The sequence below is a fragment of the Coregonus clupeaformis genome, chromosome 26 (assembly GCF_020615455.1).
Source record: "Coregonus clupeaformis isolate EN_2021a chromosome 26, ASM2061545v1, whole genome shotgun sequence".
Lineage (NCBI taxonomy): Eukaryota > Metazoa > Chordata > Actinopteri > Salmoniformes > Salmonidae > Coregonus > Coregonus clupeaformis.
In genome coordinates, this window is record NC_059217.1 from 25,446,968 (window position 1) to 25,471,589 (window position 24,622).

The 24,622-nt window shown below is 43.8% G+C and overlaps 2 protein-coding genes across 3 annotated transcripts in view; one reads left to right on the top strand and one right to left on the bottom strand.

The window, feature by feature from the left end:
* Positions 1-6,980, top strand: part of LOC121540233 (xenotropic and polytropic retrovirus receptor 1 homolog) — a 98,875-nt gene extending 91,895 nt beyond the window's left edge. The window contains exons 11-15 of the mRNA XM_041848937.2: positions 625-819; positions 5,854-6,020; positions 6,120-6,259; positions 6,346-6,567; positions 6,787-6,980. Of these exons, the coding sequence (XP_041704871.1) occupies positions 625-819; positions 5,854-6,020; positions 6,120-6,259; positions 6,346-6,567; positions 6,787-6,847 (785 nt within the window). The 3' untranslated portion in view covers positions 6,848-6,980. The remainder of the gene's footprint in view (positions 1-624; positions 820-5,853; positions 6,021-6,119; positions 6,260-6,345; positions 6,568-6,786) is intronic.
* Positions 6,981-11,890: 4,910 nt separating this feature from the next.
* Positions 11,891-24,431, bottom strand: LOC121540232 (paired amphipathic helix protein Sin3b). Of its 2 annotated transcripts, none has more exons than XM_041848936.2 (19): positions 23,942-24,431; positions 22,757-22,863; positions 20,785-20,938; positions 20,192-20,530; positions 19,844-19,996; positions 19,619-19,726; positions 19,441-19,530; positions 19,200-19,318; positions 18,826-19,039; positions 18,261-18,377; positions 17,864-18,102; positions 17,575-17,758; positions 16,749-17,460; positions 16,421-16,590; positions 16,058-16,231; positions 15,761-15,853; positions 14,528-14,622; positions 14,033-14,231; positions 11,891-13,741 (listed from the first exon to the last, which is right to left on the bottom strand). In XM_041848936.2, exons 1-19 carry the CDS (start codon positions 24,071-24,073, stop codon positions 13,511-13,513), a joined length of 3,630 nt encoding a protein of 1,209 aa, XP_041704870.1. In that variant the 5' UTR covers positions 24,074-24,431; the 3' UTR covers positions 11,891-13,510. The 2 variants fall into 2 exon arrangements, with proteins under 2 accessions (XP_041704870.1, XP_041704868.1); XM_041848934.2 differs by having other exon boundaries at positions 20,171-20,530.
* Positions 24,432-24,622: the final 191 nt, after the last annotated feature.

Genomic DNA, 24,622 nt, shown 5'->3' on the forward strand with positions numbered 1-24,622 from the left:
CTACATTAAAACCAAATATCGAAGAAAAAAATTGGAACCCCTGATGTAGGGGATCTAGGTTCAGGCGTTTCTTTTACGGCTGTTAAGGTCCAGTAGTGAGACTTTCATGCTGATTAGCTGTACACTCAAAAGGGCTGCTACTGCTCTGTGTGTGGGAGGGATGGAGAGCAGCACAGTGCGGAATGGCAATGAGTCAGGGACTTCAGACATATATATATTTTTTTCAAGTAGTCATTTAGCAGACGCTCTTATCCAGAGCAACTTACAGTAGTGAGCGCATACATTCTTTTAAGACTTTTTCATACTCGTCCCACGTGGGAATAGAAAACCCAACCCTAGTGTTGTAAGCGCCATGCTCTACCAACTGAGCCACACAGGAAAGCTAACCCAGCAATGACCATGAGCTGTCTCTCTCAGTGAGCAGTGGTCTCTGTGGAGCAACATGTGTGAGTCCAACAAATCCATGAATGTCCATCCTGGCATCCTCTCATTCCAACAGAACAATACAAAAGGTCAAGTTGTAAGAATGGTTGATACCAGAACCATATACAAAATGTAAATATGGATGTGGTTGATAAATGTTTGTTGTTGTTAATACGCTATTTTCTCCCCCGTTCCGACCAGGTGATTACACGTGCCATAGTTACTCCTACGGTCTCCGTGCCATCATCCAGTGTCTGCCTGCTTGGTTCCGTTTCGTGCAGTGCCTCCGTCGGTACCGAGACACCAAGCGAGCTTTCCCTCACCTGGTCAACGCTGGCAAATACTCCACCACCTTCTTTGTGGTCACCTTCGCCGCACTCTACAGCACCCACAAAGGTAAGGAGACACACCCAGCTCTCTGAGGCAGTTGGACAGTCAGGGGAGGATCATGGGAAGTGGAGTATTAGCAGAGGTGTTATTGCGCTGTGGACTACAGACAGGGTTTTTTGCTGTGATAGGAGGGGGATATCAGGTTGAATGCTGAGGCACAGCGCATCACAAGCTGTATGAAGAAACAGAAAGCAGAGATGACCTTGAGTGCAAATGGTTTGCCACTGGAATAAAGATGTCAACCCTGGATTTCTTCTCTGTTATTCGATGCCTCATTATGATGGAAATGGGAAAGTAGAAAGCTCAACATCTCAGTCGAGAGAGGGGGATGATAACACTTAGTATCAAGGAAGTTAAAGCTTGTCATTAGAAGTCAAGGCACTATTCTCCAGCTCCACAATTAGCCGCTGATTATTCGGATTCAGAAGCGTGTACAAAAACATCCCTTCAACATTCAGCCTTTCTGCTATCTCATCTTGGCTGCATAGATCTTTGTCCAAGTCGATAATCTCAAAGCTGTTTGCTAAGCGGTTTTTGCCATTTCATTATTTATATACTTGTTCAGCAACGGTTATATATTTATTTGTGCAAATGCCAGCTTTTAAACTTCAGCTCAACCTTTGAAATTTGTAAATGTTACTTCACAGCATGATTTTTGCTTCCTTTTTCAATAGAAATGTAAATCAATATTTGTGTTTCTCCTGTAACCTGACTCTTCATTTGGCTTTAGTTTTGAAGGCAGTGGAGGCAGAGAGGAGGTTTTAGGTTGTTAGGAAATGAGACCATTAAGGGCTTTTCCTCCTCCAGTCATTCGGTCTGTTCCTCTAGTCTTCAGCCCTCTTTTTGAATGAAGAGGTATAGTCCAGGCGTTAAGTGAGAAGGGATGGAGGGAATATCCAGACTACCATGCCCAGTTAACCCGCTGTCTTTCAACTGCGTTGGCAGGGCTACCAAATCTAGAATTTACAGAAAGTGAATGCACAGGGTGGCCATAGATATTTGAAGTATGTTCTCCATGGTCATTTGAATCTAAAGAGAAAGAAAATACTTATCAAATTGTTCAGTCCAGTGCTCTTTATTGCTAGACTGGTAGGGTCACGGTCTACAATATACTGTATGTTGGTCTGCTGTATAGACCTACTGCCTGAAGTCTAGACAGATGTGGGGGTGTGGCGCATCTTGGCCCCGAGTTTGACAGTTCTGCTGTGACATACAGTAAATGGGAAAAATAGATTAGGACTGGACTGGAGCCTAGCACCCAAATTACAGAGCAACTGTTTCACAAGCAGAACAGAATGCATGATGATCATCGCCCAGTATTGAATCATGTTCATGCCGGGCACAGCGGTAGTAAATCAGCATAGGAAATGCTGGCAGGGCTCCCAGGTTGTGTATGGATATGTCACCTTCATTGTACATCCACAAAGTAGTGCTCTGTTGTTGCTTTGTGACCTCATTGATCCCAGTATTATACCACTACAACAGATAATTATTCTCTATGCACATTGCAATAAATGTATAAGGTGAATCAATGCAGAGGGTAAAATGTACCCTCCTACTATTTAGGTATTACGATATAGTAAAGGAGTTGGATTAATGTAAATTAATACAGGTAAAAGACTGAAGGTATCCAGAGAAATATTTGGCAGTCCTGTGAACAGATTAGTAAAGAAATAATAATCTGTAAATAAATCAAAGAACAATGCTGTGTATGCTGTCCCAGCTGATGTTCCAGGGTATGTAGAAATGGGACATGAGGGATTTGCTGATTTAGACTTTAGAGTTTATAGTCTCCAGCACTACAGGATATTAAGCCTGACAGGTAGGCCAAAGACTTTATTCAGGATCAATATGGGATCTGCTCTTGTACAGTAGTAGCTTCACTAAATGCCGTTTTAGATGCAGGAGAGGTGAGCAGTCATGCAAATATAAGCCCTTAGGAATGCTTTCATGAACTGCCCAGGCCGTGGGGAGAGTAATACTGCAAGGGTAGCTGGAACGAGTAGCATAGTTCTGGAGGAAGGACACTCACTGGCTGATAGAGTGTGGGAGGGACAATGGATCGGGTAGATTACATGGTCTAGGTGAGACTGAGACAGACAAACAGATCAAATATCCCTCAGACTGGAAATAGATGGATATGAGAAAAGTGTTGTCTATAGAGGAATAATAGACCTGCTGAGTAAGTGACAGTCAAGCAATAATGAAGATACAAGAAAAAGTAGAACTAGTGTGAAGGATCAGCGAAAAGATATGAGAAGAGATTGAGAGAGGAGAAAGGAGAGCAGAGAGGGAGGGGAGGGGTGGAGAGAGGGGTGGAGGCAGGGGAACAGGATGGACTAGCTGGAGGAGAGTGTGCTGTAATAACTTGCCTGCGGTGAAACACATCTCTGGCGGATGCTGCTGGAATGGAGATGAGACCCAGCGCCAGGCCATGGCTGGCTGACTGAATATGATTTGATCACTCACATAGACACACACATTGTCTATGGACACACAGCGCTAGCTGCCTGAACCACTGCATTGGAAGACTTAAGTCAAATTGTTCTCACACTCCCCAACCTAACTATCGCGGTCATGATACCCACTGAACTCTGCCTCAACCCTGTTACGACAACACTCTCTCTGGGACATATTGACTATTATGATCAGTGTCATATTCAGTTGTAGGTTGAGTTCAGATCTAACTACCGGTATCTGCAATATGATACTCCAACCAAACAGGTACTAATATCACTCTACACAGACTATCAATCAGCCATGTGAAATCAACATGAGGTCACCTTCCCTGACTGAATAACCTTTGTTTGTTTTGCTAGGTCTCAGTGTCTGATTGGATAGGCTCTGTGAGGAGAGGGGGGTGGAGAGAGTGATGAGGCAGGCAGGTAATAGATTCTTTATCACCTGAACAGCAGTACAAGGCAGCCCAGGCAGGCGGCACCGCGGCAGATAACAACCCAAAGACAGATGATTGCTTTTCCCGGGTGCTTATTACTACCTTCAGTGGGAGGTCTGCCCTGGCCCTCTGGCCTTATAAAGTGTGCCTGTCACTGCAACGTCCCAAACTCAAATGGCTTTTAACCGCTTAGGTGCCTGCAAGACACAAGCATTTAGTGAGCGTGACAGAAGCTAGTTACCCTCTATTGAGCTCCAGATGAATGACTAGCCACCCACACTAGAGCCTCTGGGGACATCAGATGGACATCAGTTCTACAGAGTCCTCCAGTTTTCACGATTGATGTGTTATTAACTGTATCATTAGACTGCCTTGAATATGTATTCGCATAAGTCTTCCATTTAAAAAAAATTTGACACAGGTTTGTGCTACAAACTTCAATGAGTATGTAATATAATGTATGTAATCCCAATTGCCTACTGTGAACACATCAGAAATACTTTTTGAAAGGAGACACACGACATGGACATTTTTAGGATGAATCTCAGCAGGGAATGTTGGGGTAATGTGGGGACATGGTACTGGATGAGGTAGTCTGATTCAGAGCCACTGTCTGGGTGAGAGCAGGGCTGGAGGGACCAGTGTAATTCTCTGTGAAAGATGTCCCCTGTTCATTTCCTGGCGCACTGGTGGCAGTAAGTGGGAGGTATTGACCATGACGGATGACACTGTCCCTGTCTGCTGTCTCTGTGTGGTCAGGTCAGACTGTGAATCTAACCAGTTTGTCAGTGAACAGACACACACAGACACACACACACACACACTTTATGACCAAGGTCCAAAGTCTCAGCTCTTGTGAATCTTGATTACTTGTCACATTCCTTAGTTAATGGGAACAATAACATACAGCAACCTATTCGAAGACACACAGTAGACTTACCCAGTGGATATACCATAGTCATTTTCAGTCAGTCCATTTTCAGTTCAGTCAGTCAGAAATCTCCACCTGGGTAAAGCTGGCTGGTGTGAATAGTTGTGATAAGGGTGGTTGCGTCACATTGCGTGATGTGTCTCCACAGGCCTGGGTGTCCTGTTGCTAGTGTTGGTGTGTGAGTCTGTCACACAGTGTTAGGCCATACTCTCAGTAATGTCACAGCGGGATAGAGCTCTCTGTGAACGCTGGGTTCAGCCCAGAGCCTGGGCAGATCAGACAAGAATACCTCAGTCATCAATAATCCCCCAGGCATTTCAGGCTGTCGCTGGAGCAGCATGGGAGTCTGGCCCAGTCAAAACACACAGCTATGACACAGGGAAATTAACATGACACTGCTGCACAGCTGGTCGCCATTACATATTGTTACTGGCATGAGGTCAATGTTCAAGAAGAAATTAGAACATAATAAATCATTAAATAAATATACACTTGTATATTTAATTAGCATTTAATGTATATATGTTTTTTTAGCAAAGATTTTTATTCTTAGTGAATTGCCAGACTGAAGGACACAACAACATATTGTTTCAAGAGTCTCTGAATAGTTTCCTAAGGATTAGCGTGGTATTTTCCATCCATGGTAACCTGGCTCAGTAAATGTACTATTTATGGTACAAGTTCTCCCTCTAGTGGGGATAGTGAAGACCAGAGACAAATTTATGAACAAGCTGCTGTCCAAGTCCGCAGTTCCAAGCAGACAATTTAGCTATGTTTCTTCTTAATTATCAAGTTATACACTGAGTGTACAAAACATTAGGAACACCTTCCTAATATTGAGTTGCACCCAAAGCAGCCTCAATTCGTCGGGGCATGGGGTATGGACTCTACAAGTTGTCAAGTGTTCCACAGGGATGCTGGCCCATGTTGACTCCAATGCTTCCCACAGTTGTGTCAAGTTGGCTGGATGTCCTTTGGGTGGTGGACCATTCTGTGGGAAACTGTTGAGTTTCGGAATGGTATCTACACTGATTGAAGTGGATTTAACAAGTGATATCAATAAGGGATCATAGCTTTTACCTGGTCAGTCTGTCATGGAAAGAGCAGGTGTTCCTAATGTTTTGTACACTCAGTGTATGCAGACAGATTGTTCAAAATACTACTGTTATACAGACTAATGATGGTCAAATGTCTTTGTGTTTGTGCTTCACAGAACAAAAGCATTCCGATGCAGACATGTTCTTCTACCTGCTGATCGTGTTCTCAGCCGTCAGCTCCCTGTACACGCTGATCTGGGACCTGAAGATGGACTGGGGCCTGTTTGACCGTGGAGCAGGAGAGAACACCTTCCTCAGGGAGGAGATCGTCTACCCGCAGAAAGTGAGTATCACATACATATGACTTGCACAAACACACACGCATGGAACACATACACACACACACAGTCTCCTCTGACCTGATGACTGTTATATTTTCCAGGCGTACTATTACTGTGCCATCATAGAGGACGTGATTCTGCGTTTCGCCTGGACCATCCAGATCTCCCTCACCACCATGACCAACATCCCCTCCGTGGGAGACATCGTGGCCACCGTGCTGGCTCCTCTAGAGGTGTTCAGGTGGGTTGGAGCATCGCAGAGTCTCTCTCGTTTCTCTCTCGCGCTCTCTCTCTCTCTTATATACCTCACTCTGTATCCACACACAGGCGTTTTGTCTGGAACTTCTTCCGTCTGGAGAACGAGCACTTGAATAACTGTGGTGAGTTCCGTGCCGTGAGGGACATCTCAGTGGCTCCGCTGAACGCCGACGACCAGACGCTGCTGGAGCAGATGATGGACCAGGAGGACGGAGTCAGGAACCGCCAGGGCAAGAAGAGCTGGAAGCGCAGCTACAGCCTGTCTCTACGACGCCCTCTGATGTCCTCTCAGTACGAACCTCCTCTCTCACACACACACACACACACACACACAAACACACATGGCTAAGGCTAGGAGATTTTCCTGAAAACGTGACCTGAGTTTTTCCCGTTCAGGTCAATTGGTCAGGAAACCCTCCGGGTCCTCCAGGTTATGGCCATTGCCAGGAGTCTGTATATGGTGGCCTTGTGCTTGTCTGACACTATGTGTGTGTTCCTTCTCTCGTCCAGATCATCCAAGAAGGACACCAAGGTGTTGATAGAGGACACGGATGACGAGGCCTTCAGCTGAACCCTGGGCGCCGGCTCTACGCCCCCAGTGATCCTATCACTCCATCACAGAGCTGCCTCACCAAACACACATACACACACACCGGCAGACATAGATAGATAGATAGATAGATAGATAGATAGATAGACAGACAGACAGACAGACAGACAGACAGACAGACAGACAGACAGACAGACACAAACATACAGACAGATACAAACACACTAATACATACATGCACAGAGACACACACAACAATTAACTTACTCAAGCACAATCTCAGTATACGATATTGGTATAGATGAGGTGGAATTACACACACACAGTTCTGAGTTATTCAGACCAAGAGGGATACACACAGGAACATATTGGAGAAAAAACACCCAGACCTGGGATTTTCCAATGAGTTCTTTTCTTTAACAGACTCATTAGTTTATTTTCTTTATGTTAATACTTTTTACTTTGTATATTTGTTTTTGTAGTTCGTTGCCATTTTTAAAGATGTATTAATAGAGAATAAACAACTGTTTACATGCATTTAGTATATCAGGATCAACAGGGAGAAGACATATTAATCAAAAAGACTAATAATAATGACCAACCTGAGCATTTGGTCTGGAATGCAACATTAACCACAGCATATCAACAAAATCAACTGGTTTCAACCTGTTGCTTCTTTTTCTACTCAACGTTTTGGGTTGATTTTGTTTATTGAGTTGTAATAAGAAAGTCGGTGTAAAACCCTGGCGGCACTAGCAGGAAAAGTGCATTTCAGACAAACATAAATATAATTTAAACATATTTTAGTCTGTGAAAGTTTCTTTGTATATTTGTTAATGTGCATTATTTGGATGTTAGAACTATTATGTACTCCATGTATTATTTATAAGAATGACAATAGCTTGAGCATCTGTGCAATGATATTTATGTGTTTCTCAATGGTGGGAATGTTGTGTTAGACTTGTGCCATGCTTTCTAAAAGCCGTTGTTGTAGAAGACCCTTCAGGTGGCTCATTCTCCCTCTCATACAAGCTTGGCTTCAGATCAGTCAGCCAGCACCTTACAACTTCAAAGTTATCTAATTAGCTCATGGCAAGTGCCCTACATTTGCAAAACTGTACTTTGCTTTTCTGCCAAAGTGTTATTTTAATGAATGTTGTTCGCTGGCATAGCATCAACTATCTAGCTAGCCAGAGAAGAATAGTCTGTTCTGTGCGGCGGTGGAGTTGAGAAGACTGAGTGAGCGTCTTGTGCATTTCTCTGCCCTTTAGGAATACTATCCCATTCTCTCTTTTTATCGGTCAACAACTGAAACAGCACTGTGATTGTTTTTCTATTGCAGTGTTTTCTACTGATTGTGTGGGGCACTTTGTATCTGGTCTGTTGTTGTTTTGGTATCAGCCTTCTCAGAAGCAGTGGAGAGAAAGATCAGCTGACAGTGACCAGCATTTCCACTGGGGTTCCTGTGACTACGATAGTGGGTCACGTGGAATCTTCACAGGATATTGTTGACGTCTGCTAAGAGGTCTTTTCCATGGGAGGAATTCCCTGGCTAAACATGAGATCATTATCTCTCATGGCTGCTAGCACTCTCACTCTCCAAATAAGTCCTCACCCTCATCTCTGTCATCTCTGAAAGATCTACAACTTTTACAACATAGCTGCTGCATCACCACTTCTGAATATAGAACGCATGCGTCATGTACAGTATCATAGACCCTGGGACTCTGCATGTGTTAGGGTTTTTACTAGTGGTAGTGTTTGTCAGGCTTGTTGACTAGAACAGGGACCAAGTGCGTGAGTCGTATCTCTGCTGTGTCAGGTGATCTCTAATCCTGGAAAGACTTCAGATCAGATAGCCATGATTAAACGGGCCTGTCCTCCTTGGGTTGTAAGGCCTGCAGTATATACTTGGTTTTAAGGAAAGGGTTAGCTCACAGTTTCAAGTCTCAGTGGCCAAACGTTCTGTTGAAGGTGAGGGTGATTTGTGTTACCAGCTCATTCTACAGTACGTCTGTTTCTCGTGCTTAATTGGCAATGCACTTATCAACAAAGCTCATGATTTTTGCTTTAATGTTTGTTGTTCCTTGATAAATGTTGGTACTTTTTATAACTTTTATAGTGAATTTTGGTTTTGCCAAGAAAAAGAACACCATGGAAATTGTACAACTGTTATCCACTGTTAGCTCTGTTTGTTTGTCCATTTTGTCACATGCATGCTTTACTTAGACAAATATAATTTGCGAGCACAATCTTTATCGGCTGTAACTTTGAAAGTGGGTAAGACCCTTTTTGTGGGCCACCTGGCTTTTCAAAGGAAGGATAAGTGTATGTCACTGCCTGCTTTCTCTCCCATCCCAGTGTGTGACATCCTGTCTGTCTTTCACCCTGTGGCTAAGCTGTTTACATGATGCAGTAGCCATGAGTTGATCACCATGAGCTTGCCTGAATTATTTAGACTGTTGACGTGTCTAATGAGAAATTAGTTGGGGACCCAGCACAAAAGTTCATAGGCTACAAAATGTGTTGCAAATGTCTAAAAGTGCCATCAACAACAAGAATGACATACAATGGCTTGTGCCTTTGAGATATATTTCTTATAATATTGTGGTGAGGATTGTAGTCAGAAAGACATATGGCTGTGCCATGGCGTCTGGTACGTCATTGAAACCACTATCACAAAACACACAATTCAATTCAATTATCTAACTACTGAGTGCATCCTCTTTGTTGGAAGAATAGTTGCTCTCACTTTCTTCCCATACTTCTCATACATGTGGCGCAGCGGTCTAAGGCACTGCATCTCAGTGCTTGAGGCGTCACTACAGACCCCCTGGTTCGATTCCAGGCTGTATCACAACCGGCCGTGATTGGGAGTCCCATAGGGTGGCGCACAATTGGCCCAGCGTCGTCCGGGTTTGGCCGGTGTAGGCCGTCATTGTAAATAGGAATTTGTTCTTAACTGACTTGCCTAGTTAAATAAAGGTTAAATAAATACTCACTATAACTACTGAACAGGCCAGTCAACCAGTCTTTCCACCAAAGCGCACTCTGCTGCAAGGATGCCTTTTCATTCCTTGTAGCTTTTGCATTTCAGGCCTTTTGAAGCAATGGATAGCTCTTCTACCCCTCAAAACACATATATACACACATACACTGTTTAATCTCACCTAAACCTCCCTCTAACACTATCCTCTTTTGTCAGAGAGCACAAACTTCTCCCTCCAACTTCATGATTGTTTTAGTATTGCTCTGCTGATTGTCTTGCCTGCATGCTGGTTTTGTTTTCCATTGTACATATCTTCATTTATTTTTCATTATATGAATACTGATTATACTAGCTGTACTGATAATTCTTGATTACATACAGTGCATTCGGAAAGTATTCAAACCCCTTCACTTTTTCCACATTTTGTTATGTTACAGCCTTATTCTAAAATTGATTAAATTATTTTTCCTCAATCTACACACAATACCCCATAATGACAAAGCAAAAACAGGTTTTTAGGAATTTTAGCAAATTGATTTAAAAATAAAGAAATGGAAAAATCACATTTACATAAGTATTCAGACCCTTTACTCAGTACTTTGTTGAAGCACCTTCGGCAGCGATTACAGCCTCGGTCTTCTTGGGTATGACGCTACAAGCTTGGCACACCTGTATTTGGGGTGTTTCTCCCATTCTTCTCTGCAGAGCCATTCAAGCTCTGTCAGGTTGGATGAGGAGCGTCTCTGCACAGCTATTTTCAGGTCTCTCCAGAGATGTCCGATCGGGTTCGAGTCCTGGCTCTGGCTGTGCCACTCAAGGACATTCAGAGACTTGTCCCGAAGCCACTCCTGCGTTGTCTTGGCTGTGTGCTTAGGGTTGTTGTCCTGTTGGAAGGTGAACCTTCGCCCCAGTCTGAGGTCCTGAGCGCTCTAGAGTAGGTTTTCATCAAGGATCTCTCTGTTCCGTTCATCTTTCCCTCGATCCTGACTAGTCTCCCAGTCCCTGCCGCTGAAAAACATCCCCACAGCATGATGCTGCCACCACGCTTCACCATAGGGATGGTATTGGCCAGGTGATGAGCGGTGTCTAGTTTCCTCCAGATGTGATGCTTGGCATTCAGGCCAAAGAGTTCAATCTTGGTTTCATCAGACCAGAGAATCTTGTTTCTCATGGTCTGAGAGTCTTTAGGTGCCTTTGGCAAACTCCAAGCGGGCTGTCCGTCTGGCCACTCTACCATAAAGGCCTGAGTGGTGGAGTGCTGCAGAGATGGTTGTCCTTCTGGAAGGTTCTCCCATCTCCACAGAGGAACTCTGGAGTTCTGTCAGAGTGACCATCAGGTTCTTGATCACCTCCCTGACCAAGGCCCTTCTCCCCCGATTGCTCAGTTTGGCCGGGCGGCCATCTCTAGGAAGAGTCTTGGTGGTTCCAAACTTCTTCCATTTTAAGAATGATGGAGGCCACTGTGTTCTTGGGGACCTTCAATGCTGCAGACATTTTTTGGTAACCCTTCCCCAGATCTGTGCCTCGACACAATCCTGTCACGGCGCTCTACGGACAATTCCTTCGACCTCATGGCTTGGTTTTTGCTCTGACATGCACTGTCAACTGTGGGACCTTATATAGACAGGTGTGTGTCTTTCCAAATCATGTCCAATCAATTGAATTTACCACAGGTGGACTCCAATGAAGTTGTAGAAACATCTCAAGGATGATCAATGAAAACAGGATGCTCCTGAGCTCAATTTCATTAGCAAAAGGTTTGAATAATTATATAAATAAGGTATTTGTTTAACAAATTAGCTAAAATTTCTAAACCTGTTTTCGCTTTGTCATTATGGGGTTGTGTGTGTAGATTGATATTATTATTTTAAATCAATTTTAGAATAAGGCTGTAATGTAATAAAAAGTGAAGGGGTCTGAATACCTTCTGAATGCACTGCACATTGTTTTCCATTTAGCTTTAAAACAAGCAGTATTCTAGGGGCTGAGGAGCATTTTGATTGTTCACAATCCTGCATTCAAATGTAAAACCTGTTGAATTGTGTTTGTAAAAAAATAAGTGAATCTGGATTGTGATTGGTCGTATTTTGTTGGGGTTTCTATACTTTTTCCTGGCTCCCTCATCCTCAGGGTTGGCGTCCAGGGCTACTGGAGGGAGGGGAATAGGGGTTGGCACAAGATACTAATGGAGGACGTTTCATAGGACATTACCTTGGAAGCATTCTAATGCATATATGACTGATTAGCAGTTACTCACTAATTTATAAAGAACTGACCTATGTCTAATGACAAGAGATGGTCAAAAAGTGATAACCCTTTGACAGAGGGTTACTTTGTACAGTTCTTTTGTAAGACCTGAATGATACGCAAGCCCTGACACCACATTTTCCCACTCAATGATTTGCTGATATTACTGCTTACCAAATCCCATGATAGTGTTTGATATCTCTGCATATTTACTTCCTTCTTGATGTTGTTGTACCCTTTCTTTCTAAAGTAGAAGACTGTAACTGTGTCTATAGTAACTAGATTATGTACTTTGATTACATTATAAAAAACGATAACATAAATAGATCAGATGTGGTTGTGTTTTAAAGAGAAAGAAAACGTCTTACAATCCCCCTTTGACAGAGTAGTTTGTAAATGTTGAGTGTATAACGCTGTACTATGATGGTCTCATTTGCATTTCTGTATACACTTAGGTGATCCTGTCATATCTGGGTTTTATAAACCACGTTTATTTTTTAAACTGTCGCCGGCTTTTTTATTTGTTCCATTCCATAATAAAAAAAATTGTCGTCTGTACCGAGATGTCCTAATGCTGAACATAAACATACTCAGGTGAGGAATTTTGTTGGCAAGGTCTTTGAAAGGAAAATAACAGATGCAATGTTGCGCTCCCATACCTTACAAGTTCTGCAGCCCAACACAATCAAATGAAAGAAAAGACCAGGCTTTTCCAGGCTGTTTAAGAAGTTCACAACTAGGTTGTTTATTTTCATGATAACTGATACAGGATAAATGTTATACATTCTTTTTTTAACACTGATTTTGTTTATTTTAGTATGCAAAATGACAAAGTAAAGATTTGGTGAAATCATCAATGATACATAATTCCAATGTTCCATAAAATTAATAAAATTGAATCAATAGTGAGGACTCGTCACCTTGGCAATCATCAATTTTTAGATTAGTCACAAGACAAAGAAAATGTCAAGAATTGGCTGCCAGAAAACACTTAGATCCATGGACATTTTAAATTTCATTCATATTCATGTAAATGCATATATAAAATGTGTACAGTTGTATATGCACATACAGTAATGCAGTTACTTAAGTTCAGCTTACTGTACAAAAGACAATGGAGTATGACACATTTTTTCTAACCATTTCTCTCAGTACTTCAGTATAAACATATACAAACAAACAAAAAGGCCCTCTGGCTTCAGAAGCTAAAAACTACAATGGACTTAAAAAAAGAGACATTCACATTTCTGAAACAAACTCAATGATTTGAATCTCCCATCACTCTGCTTGCACTGCTGACTGTGTGAACAGAGAAGCAGCATGGGTGAGTCAGATGAAGATCTCCTGTGTTCTGTGCTGGATTCCCCCAGGATGCCCTGGTCTCTCAGTCTCAACATGTCTGCCAAGTCCATCGCTCTCCATGTGTGTGTAGTGAGTGTGTGTGGCCTCTACGGAGAGGTGGGTTTCCTACTGTAATGCACCTGGTATCTGTTGACAGGCAGGCCTTTGACCTGTGTGTTGAGGCAGGTGGTCTTGCACGGGATCATGTCCTCCATCTCCTCTCCTATCAGCCAGTCGTGGACCGAGCGCTCGGCCGCCGGGATCACATGCTCCGCTAGCCAGCCCTGGTGCCACTTGTCAAAGCGCTCGTGCTGGTTCACAGCGACCCTGTGCTGGGACTGTGGGAGAGAGACAGATGGGAAGAGTCAGTCACTGTCAGACCTACAGACAGTGTCTTAAAGGGACAACATTCCACAGTGGAAGCACTCTGGATGATAAGTGCCATGACGATGTCTAGCTGATGCCAAAACAAGACACATAACACTTTAAAAGTGTTGGAAGCAGAATTTGTCTGCGATCTGTAGCTATAAATAACTTCATATATAATCTTGTCCCTTCTCGTTCAATGCCCAACTTAACTTTTCTTCACCTCACACATGCAATCCTAGACATAAAATGGTCCTAGCTACCTTCCTGGCTTTGACCAGCGCTCCCCGGCGGTACATGTAGTCCTCAGAGTTCATGACGAACACCATCTTGTGGGTGTTGAGTTTAAAGCGGCAGTCCAGGCTGCCAGCACTCTCCACACCCAGCTGTCTGTGCCACTCCCGTCTGCAGCGCATCGCCTCCACCTGGCGCACCTGCCAGCGTCTGAAGTGCCTCAGGTTCCTACACACACACCAGAGGGAAAATACTGTGGTTCAGACAGAGGACCACAGTGAAGCAAGGGACAGTCATATTCAAATCAGAGCCTGATATGCTAGGACTCATTTTGTGCTTGGCTGTTATGGCGAGCAGAAACGAACTATCTGCACTGCAGTGCTTTTGACAGTCATTAGTTAAGATAGTGAAATGAAAATGTGAAAACACAGCATTGCTGTGTAACGTCTAGGGAAATCATGTGGCTTCATTCAATGGCCAAGATATGGACATCACAACCAAAGGTAATAGCGTGAATATCTCACCTGGGCAAAAATACAGGTTTGAAAAAGTAGCCTTCATTCTGCGAGCAAAGCGTTGACTTGGTCCCTACAAACTGTTCCATATAGCTGGACAGGCACTGAACAGGGATAGAGAAAAATGTATCAATATCAAAACAATGCCATTTCAAAGCACTAAACTGTGAGATTAAATAACAAAGGCCATAAACTCAATCAGGGTTTATTGGTCATTATAAACTGGGTGGTTTGAGCCTGAATGCTGATTGGCTAAAAGCTGTGGTATATCAGACCATATACCACGGGTATGACAAAACATTTATTTGTACTGCTCTAATTACGTTGGTAACCAGTTTATAATAGCAATAAGGCACCTCAGGGGTTTGTGATATATGGCCAATATACCACGGCTAAGGGCTGTATCCAGGCACTCAGCGTTGCGTCGTGGGTATGAACAGCCCTTAGCCGTGTTATATTGGCCATATACCACACCTTCTCTGGCCTTATTGCTTAACTTATTGCTTAATTTAGTTTTCAAAGTGGTTGGGAGCAATAATAATGTTGACAATTTATTAACCTCAACCTGTATAAAGAAAGCTGCCCCTTCAAAAGCTGGTGCAGGCCCTACTGTTCTAGGGTTCCGTTAGGGCAGGGTTTCCCAAACTCATCCTGCCACAGCTTGATGAGTTGGTTATTTTAAATCAGCTGTGTATTGCTAGGGCAAAAACCAAAATATGCAGCCAGGGGGGGCCCCAGGACAGAGTTTGGTAAACCCTGCTTTAGGTCAGTGGTATTCAAACTATTTCAGCAGGGAACTGATTTTTATTTTCCACTAGAATTTCAGGGGACCCCATTTTTTGGGGCAATAATTTCTCGGGACCCCACCCCAAAAATAAGGACAACCTTAAAAAAATCAGTACATTTTTACATCAACAAATAAACTTCAATTCATTACATTTTCATCTCTCATCAAAATGAAAAGAAACCAATAAATAAATGTGCTTTATCAAATGATCTTTCTCAAAAACGTTGTATATATGTATTGTTAATTTTTGGTTCCAGCTACTGAAGACCTATTGAGTCATCCAGTCAAAAAAAAAAATTGGGGCGACCCCACTGCAGTTCCCAACCCCGACTTTGAATACCACTGCTTTAGGGCACAGCAGGTTGCTATTCAAGGCCAGTCTATGTTCATGTCCAAAGGGAATACTATGACATTCTAAAGGTGCTAACAGTGCGACTGTCCGTAGGATTCTTTACCTGTACATCCAATGGATCATCAGTCTGGGACTCCTCGGTGTCCAGCAGCTCAATGGTCAATGTCACCTGGCCTTTGTTCTGAATGAACATTACCTACAAAATAAATCACATCCCAGCAAGCCATTAAACATCAATGATCAACACTTAAGACGGTTTCAGAACGCATAAAATCTCTGTTACAATAAGCAGCAGCTGAACTCCTACGAACAAAACCATCCCGCTTCACCCAAATAAAATATACAGAAAATCTCTTCAAATATACAAAGCTCAGCATTTGTCCCCAGGGCAGGCCGTTACCTTAAAGCAGTTCTCCTCAGCCATGACCCTCTCAGACTTCCACTGGTAGTTGGTCTCCCAGGCTGTTCTCACACACTGGGACGACAGGTTAGCCCCCGCCGCGCCCCTCTTCCTCTCGGCCAGGTACAGCTCCGCCACCTGCAGACACACCTCGTCACTCACCAGGTGCTGCAGCTGCAGGAAGAGAGAGAGAAATGGCATGTCAGTTTAGCGAAAGGAAAACCTACAGGCACTCAGAGAACAGTTAAACACTTCAGGATCACTATATTCTTGAGGTAAAGAATGAATAGGTAGTTAACGAACATGCATCTGGTTCTGTAGATTCTTAATGAAAACTGGCAACTAGAGAGACACACCACTGACCTGTCTAATGATGTTCTGGATGAGCTTGTCGATGGTGAAGCCAATGTAGGCGTGGATGGTGAACATCTCCCGCAGTGTGTCCTCATACTGCGTGGACTCCAGGTTCCCATCCAGAAGACTGCGCACCATATCCAGGAACGCTGGGTAGTACTCCTCCAGTTCCACCTCACCTGTAGAGCGAGTTCAAAGGTCATTGAACAGACACTAGCTAGCTACAGAACTTCCCTCTCAAATAACATTGCATACTTGAGCCTAATGTTCCCTCTCCTATACTCAAAGAAATTCAGGCTACTAAATATGAAGGACATTAGATCTAAGAGGTTCTTACTGGGCTGTTTGAGGCGGAGCTCCATGGCCAAGTCGCGGCCCTCGGCCATCAGAAGCCTCTCACGGTTCTGCTCTGCCCGGTGCTCCAGCAGTTGCCTCTCCGCCTGCCGGTACACCCGCAGCAGCCGCTGGCACAGGGTCTGGTGCAGCCGCAGGAAGAAGTACCAGTTGTTGTTGACGAAGAACAGGTTGTAGACTCCGTCCAGCTCCTTCTGGTGCTCTGCCTCAGGGTCTCTCAGGTCCACCTTCTCCCCTCCCTCTGGAGCCAGGCTGTGGGAGGAGGCTCCACCCAGCTCCACTGTCTGAGGAGAGGTACAGCGCCGCCGCCTCGACTCCCCGTTCAGCTGCTGCGGTTGTTGTTGCTGACTGCCTGGTGCTGCTACGGCTCCTGGTACACTGCCACCTCCTCCTCCCCTGTCTCCTCTCTCCTCCACCTCCTCGTCCGTCCACTCCTCCGTCTCGCTGAGCTCGCCGCGGCGGGAGAAGAAGAGGTCAGGGACAAAGTGCTGGATGATGCGCTTGATGTGGTCCTTGTCGTCCTTGTGGATGGTGGGCTGGCGTTTGACGTGGTAGATGATGAGGGAGGCGGCGTCCTCTAGGATCTGCTTGTCCTCGTAGGTGAACACCATGTGGGGCTCGCTGACCGCTGCCCTGCTGCTCCCGTCACGCCCCTGCTGGACCACGCCCCCCTCCTCTGTGCTCTGCTCCTGACGCTGAGGGGGACAAACACACAGGTTAGACAACACAGGAGAACACCTCCTTTCTAAGAACCTTTGATTTATCGGTCGGGCGAATACAAAGAAAGTAGATTGAATCGGAGTACTCACCTCATCATAAACACTTTCAATCTCATTGAGCAGGCTCTTGGATCGAAGGGCCTTCATGTCATTCTGCTTGAAGTTGACCCCCTGGTGGTCCAGGGACTTGAGGTAGGCCTTCTCATACTGCTCCCTCCAGATCTTGTTGAAGCCCTGCTGGGCTTCTCTCCACTCCTCCTCCTTTGCTTTCAATCTACAGACACAGCGGAGAGGACAGAAGAATTAACACACAGCAAGATTCACATTGGTCAAGTAATTTGGGTCAAATCTCTGCATGTGTACGTGTGTGCACCCTGACCTCTTGAGCACCACAGGCACGGCAGTAGCAGGGCTCCTCTTCAGCCCCTCTATAATCTCAGGGGCCTTGTCGCCATAGATACGGTAGATGGCTCGGCGCTGGATGACCTCAGAGGTGCCTCCCAGACAGTCGTCCAGACGGAAGCGGTCCTGGTCCTCAGGCGACAGACGGGACAGTTTCTTCTGAACGCTCTCCAGGACCCGGATGGTGGCCAGGTTAGTCTCCAGGACCACATCCAACTGGAGGAAACAGGAAAATAACAGTGAGAAAATGTTTCTCGAATAAGGTCCTCAAAAGTGATTCTGCAGTGATGCTCTGGGTAGATAAGGGAGAATAGTTTGTTTGCATGTAGTTGGTGGCTGTAGTAGTAGTACTTCTGATATCTCGGCTTGCTCACCTCAAACCTTTCGTCCTCACAGCGATGAAGCTGCTCCTCGTATGGGGTTTTCTTTGAGCTCACAAACGTAGAGTCCTCCGACCACGAGGGGAAGGACACCCAGGTGTCATTCAGCACCTGGAAATACAGTATTTTGGTTTTACTTTCATTTTCCATACAACTGAGAATATTATCATTGATGCCAACCAGAAGCCGTTGATTGGCGAAATACAAAATGACATTCAATTCCGATTGATCTTTAATAAATTACCCCATCCTCAATCTTCTGATATAGCTATCAAGACAAAAGCACTGAATAAGCGTTAGCTAAGTTTAACTTTGAATAAATTTGGATAATCACGAGGCACTGGCATGTAGCAGCTTAAACAAAACGACCATGGAAGTAGATTCACAGCTATTGGAGCAATAGTGATCCCTGTCAAGGCCACATAGCAAGCCTTCAGCCAACAACTTTGTAGTGTCTCCTACCAGACTCAAAAAAGGGCTATACACTTGAAATAGAAATCAGAGGTGCTGGAATGGCAAAACTTTAAATAAATACAGAACTGCTTTCAGTTATGAGCACCTCTTTGCAGATGGCAGTGCGACCGCTGCACTTGGGCTGCTGGTAAGTCTTGGGTAGTGCTCTGTAGCTGGATCCCAGGCGCTTGCAAGAAGCATAGTCGACCTCCCTGCCCCCACCTCCTTCCATGTATCGGTCTGACAAGCCAGACACTGAATGAGAGAGCTCCTTGTCTCCCAGAAAAGACTTGAACTGGGTATATAGCTCTGGAAACTTCCTGGAGGAAATAATGAACATGTACAAATGAATGAATGGCTCAAGAGGAGACTTGGCAAAACATACTGCCCTTCATGCAGTACAATAATATCATTATGCATTTATTTACTGAGACAGACATCAGTGACTGTTCTCCCTGAAACCTCCCACGATCCACTTACCCCAGAAAGGGAGTGACAAGCTGCAGCAGCTCTGCTCCCGAAACCACTTCCTGGTTAAACAAAGCAATGCAGCGGAGGAAGTTCTCGTATACCTCCCGACTCTTGAAGAAACGGCGAAGCTGCAACAAATTGGAATTTTAAAAAAAATCGTAATTGGTGACCAAGGCTTTCATGACATCTGTCACAGCCAAAACACATTATGGGCTGTCTTGAGCATTACCTGGGCTGTCTTGAGCATTACCTTGTCAAAAAAGGTGAACTCCCGCAAGACTCCATGCTTCCCAACTGAGGCAAAGGACTGGTCTTTGGAGCATGAAAACTTCATCTTTTTCTAAAAACAAAAAAACATAACCAATCACATACAGTAAATGTCTTCTAGGAAAATGCAGACGTGTATAAATGTGTGATTAAGTCCAGACCTTGAGCAGTGGTGTCATGTGAGGCAGCAGCATGGGCCTGGGTCTCTTCTTGCTCATGTCCTCGTCCCTCTTCAGATGGTCTTTCCCTGTCAGGGAGCTGCCAGTGAACTGAAAGGACACAGAACTGATAGTTCGATATAGAAACACAAATTGCACTGAAAGTCAACTGATAACAGAAAATGACCATGGACAGGACGCTCTCAGAAAGAAGGGGAAAATACTGACCAGTGATCTCTTAGCATCTGGTAAGAACTGTCCAAACTCAGCCAGTAAGTCCTCTTGGCCTTTGAAGAGGCTGGCCACTTTCGAGAAAACTTCATCCTCTGTCATCCCACTACTACCATGACCCCGGCTCTCCTTGACCTCAAGCTGCTCCTTCTGAAAAGACAAAAACAGACAATTATTCCATCGGAGAACCTGTGATATGATACACACTAATCTGCAAAAATTTAAAGTAGCCTTGATGCTAGCAAACAACTTCACTTTAAGCAGACTTCACTTTATATCAAACTAATATATTGTTTTCAATTGACAGAAAAACAAATCAATTACCATATTGATGACACAGTGTACCTGGTAAGTGTGTAGTATCTCAAGGAAGGATCTGTAGATCTCTGGATGGTCTAAGAAGCGGTTTTTGATCTTGTTGACATAGCTGATGGCACTGTCAAATTCTACTGGGCTGGGCTCTGAGGCAGGGGGGGACACTGAGGAGGACTGTGGCTGGGATGGGCTCTCTCGACTGGGGAGTGGCAAGGACAGTCTACTAGGAGGCTCTGGGGGCCCAGAGGATGAGTAGATACTTTCAGGCGATGCCACAGCTTCACTTTGGGCAGACCCAACTTCAGCAACAGATGAGCCTGTGGCACTCACAGCAGGGCTTGCCATACTCTTCCCCTGACCTGGGGACACCTACCAAAGAAAAAGGGTCACTCGTGGTTAACATAAATTAACTTCACAACATGCGTCATAAGAGCACCTTGATGTCTGACCATTTTGGTCTGCTCTTGTGGAGAAGTTGTGGCAAACTCCACTTATATATAGGCCTACTGCCAGTACTTGGTATAATGGTTGATTAATAAAACTGGGTTACAAATGTTGTGCATAGGCAGCCAGTATTAGAGTTGTCTGTAAACCAAATCAATACACATTTAGGAGTGACCCACCTGGGCAGAGAATGGGGACTGAAGGAAAACCACTCCATTCTTGGGAATCTCTATCCGATACCCTGGGGGCAGGAAGGCATTGAATCCTAAGACAAGGTCCGGGTGCCCATGGAAGAGCTGAGACACCCGGTTTATAACACCCGGTGTGTCAATGCTATGAAGGAAAGAAAGATTTGACAAATGTCATTGGGACAGAGGAAGAGACCTTAAACGAGATGGCATTAAGAAAATCTGCTTCTCAACATCATTTAAGAGTAACTTCAATAGTATAAAAAAAGCTATGTACAGTGAGTGGCTTGTGAAAGTATTCGCCCCCCTTGGCATTTTTCCATTTTGTTGCCTTACAGCCTGGAATTAAAATTGATAGTTTTTTGGGGGTTTGTATCATTTGATTTACACAACATGCCTACCACTTTGAAGATGCAAAATATTTGTTGTTGTGACAAAATAATAATATTTGAGCGTGCATAACTATTCACCCCCCCCAAAGTCAATACTTTGTAGAGACACCTTTTGCAGCAATTACAGCTGCAAGTCTCTTGGGGTATGTCTCTATAAGCTTGGCACATCTAGCCACTGGGATGTTTGCCCATTCTTCAAGGCAAACTGCTCCAGCTCCTTTTTTTTTCCTTCTTCAAGTTGGATGGGTTCCGCTGGTGTACAGCAATCTTTAAGTCATACCACAGATTCTCAGTTGGATTGAGGTCTGGGCTTTGACTAGGCCATTCCAAGACATTTAAATGTTTAAAACACTTGAGTGTTGCTTTAGCAGTATGCTTAGGGTCATTGTCTTGCTGGAAGGTGAACCTCCGTCCCAGTCTCAAATCTCTGGAAGACTGAAACAGGTTTCCCTCAAGAATTTCCCTGTATTTAGGGCCATCCATCATTCCTTCAATTCTGACCAGTTTCCCAGTCCCTGCCGATTAAAAACATCCCCACAGCATGATGCTGCCACCACCATGCTTCACTGTGGGGATGGTGTTCTCGGAGTGATGAGGTGTTGGGTTTGCGCCAGACAGCGTTTTCCTTGATGGCCAAAAAGCTCAATTGTAGTCTCATCTGACCAGAGTACCTTCTTCCATATGTTTGGGGTGTCTCCCATATGCCTCTTGGCGAACACCAAATGTGTTTGCTTATTTTTTTTACTCCAATCCCCGCTGTGGAGCTTTGCAGCTCCTTCAGGGTTATTGTTAGTCTCTTTGTTGCCTCTCTGATTAATGCCCTACTTGCCTGGTCTGTGAGTTTTGGTGGGCGGCCCGCTCTTGGCAGGTTTGTTGTGGTGCCATATTCTTTCCATTTTTTAATAATGGATTTAAAATGGTGCTCAGTGTGATGTTCAAAGTTCCTGATATTTTTTTATAACCCAACTCTGATCTGTACTTCTCCACAACTTTGTCACTGACCTGTTAGGAGAGCTCCTTGGTCTTCATGGTGCAGACTCTGGGGCCTTTCAGAACAGGTGTATATATACTGAGATTATGTGACACTTAAAGTTCACCTGTGTGCAATCTAACTAATTATGTGACTTCTGAAGGTAATTGGTTGCATCAGGCTGGGGGTGCATACAAAGTTGTCCTCTGTAGCTTAATTGGTAGAGCATGGTGCTTGTAACGCCAGGGTAGTGGGTTCGATCCCCGGGACCACCCATACGTAAAGATGTATGCGCACATGACTGTAAGTGGCTTTGGATAAAAGCGTCTGCTAAATGGCATATTATTATTATTATTATTATTATTATATTACATATGCACGCGCCACTTTTCCGTTATTTATTTTTTAGAATTTTCTGAAACAAGTTATTTTTTTCATTTCACTTCACCAATTTACTATTTTGTGTATGTCGATTACATTAAATAAATAAAAAATCCATTTAAATTACAGGTTGTAATGCAACAAACTAGGAAAAACGCCAAGGGGGATGAATACTTTTGCAAGGCACTGTATCAACAAATGGGAAAGGGAAATGTGATACCTTTGTGATTTGAATTCTTTCATTATGTCAAGAAATTTGTTGTATATTCCAGGGTCATTCCCAAATCGAATTTTAACTTGGTCCAGGTATGATAGGGCATCTTCAACCTGAAGGTAAAGATAATGGTGTGAAACCAAATGAAAACATTTAGAGCATATAAAAATGTATTTTTATTTCCATAAGATGCTAGAAATGAAGGGGTCCAGGTTAAAGACAGATCATCAACAAGGATGCTAGTGTATGTGTGTGTGATTTTATCACTGTTATTACACATTCACAAACGGGCAAATTAGTTACGTTGCTCTTCAATTAAGTCATTAGCTGAATAACTTATGGCATGATGTATTGAACTCATTTAGCTATCCATCCATCCAACTACCTACCACTATTATTTGTAGTTACACTGCAAACAATAAGCAGTTAACTAGGCTGAGCAAGAGATGGAAAAAGAAAATTGGCTGTGTTTGCTATAATCAGAACACCTTGGATGCATTGTAGTTCAAATCTGGCCAAGTAAGAAAACGTAGATAAACTGTATGGTTAACGTTAGCTAGCTAACAAAAACGATGGTTATGTGTGGCATATTTTCATCGATTGAAAATAAGCAATACGAATAAACAATGCAATAGCTAATGTTAGCATGGCGTATTGAGAAAACCCTATTCATAACCTAGCTGGCAAGTGAACCAACGTGTAACGTTACTGTATGTTGGCTAGTTAGTTGTCGGATTACAAACTAGCTAGCAATAGTGTGTATTTAAAGACAGGTCTCCCATTTTGTGCCAACAAACACCATCCCATTCTAGACAACGCAAATTTGACTTTTTTCTGGCAGTGCGGGCAGAAAATGTGAACAAGGAACTTCAGATGCCCAAAGTTATCCGACAATGGAAAGTAGCTAGCTAACCAGCCAAAGCAACTAGTTAGATATGTTCTAGTCTGTGGTGTATCTGGATGACCCAATGAATGATTTTTCAAATCGTGTCTAACGCAATAGAATAATCCAAGTTATCTGGCGTTAGTTAACCTACACTAAAGTACTGTTCATGCAACATTCCATTCAGAACCCCCTATGATTAGCTATCTAGCTAACGTTAACTCCTTAGCATGAAGATAAATACAATATCTGACGAACACAAAATGGTTCTGAGTAAGACTTTTCCCTTTTTGGTTACCGTCTCTTACCTTCAGTTTTTGAAAGTGCTGTTGTTGCACTTGCTTTTGTACAACATAGGCCTTGTCTTGAATTTGGTTTATTTGCTTCGTGTTGCTGTGTGCCTGAATTTTTGCCATGATCCCGGAGATAGTAGCAGGCATATAGGTACTACTACTTGGTTGATTATACGCTTTGGTATCTGGTTGTTGGCTAGCCGACAAAAATCTTGCTCTTCGTCGGGAAGCTAGCTAGCTAGCAACGCTTAGTTGGCTAGCTAGCTAGTAAGAGATCTTAGCCAGCAAGCAAAATAAGGAAAATCCAGCCAAGTAACTATGATGGGAATAAGCTACGACTCGATGCTACTTTGATTAAACGCCATTATCGGTCCAACGAGTAACTACTGCTGGTACGCTATATCAGAGTGAAGCTTCGGAAAACAAGCTTTGAGACAATGGTTGCTGATTATGATATTTAAAAAAAACTATTGCCTGTCTCTTTAAATTCGGCGGCAGCTGTGCAGCCAGTCTTGGCGTCCGAAGCAGAGACGGAAGAAGAAGCGAGACACCCCACTCCCTCATTTTTTTCTGGTTACATTACAGTCATGGAACTAAGCTGAGCAGACACAGCTGCTATTGCATTATTGTCTATGGGAGAACCACCCCGTTAAACAGACCGGAACGGACAATTTTGATCAACGGCAAACGGCCTGA

Bases quoted from the DNA above. Each gene is read 5' to 3' on its own strand.
- LOC121540232 (XM_041848934.2), bottom strand. From the start codon at position 24,073: ATGCCTGCTACTATCTCCGGGATCATGGCAAAAATTCAGGCACACAGC. The intron at 19,531-19,618 runs GTCTGGACTTAA...TTTTGTTTTTAG, and splicing joins ACATGACACCACTGCTCAAG to AAAAAGATGAAGTTTTCATG. The intron at 17,461-17,574 runs GTGAGTACTCCG...TGTCCCCCTCAG, and splicing joins TTGAAAGTGTTTATGATGAG to CGTCAGGAGCAGAGCACAGA.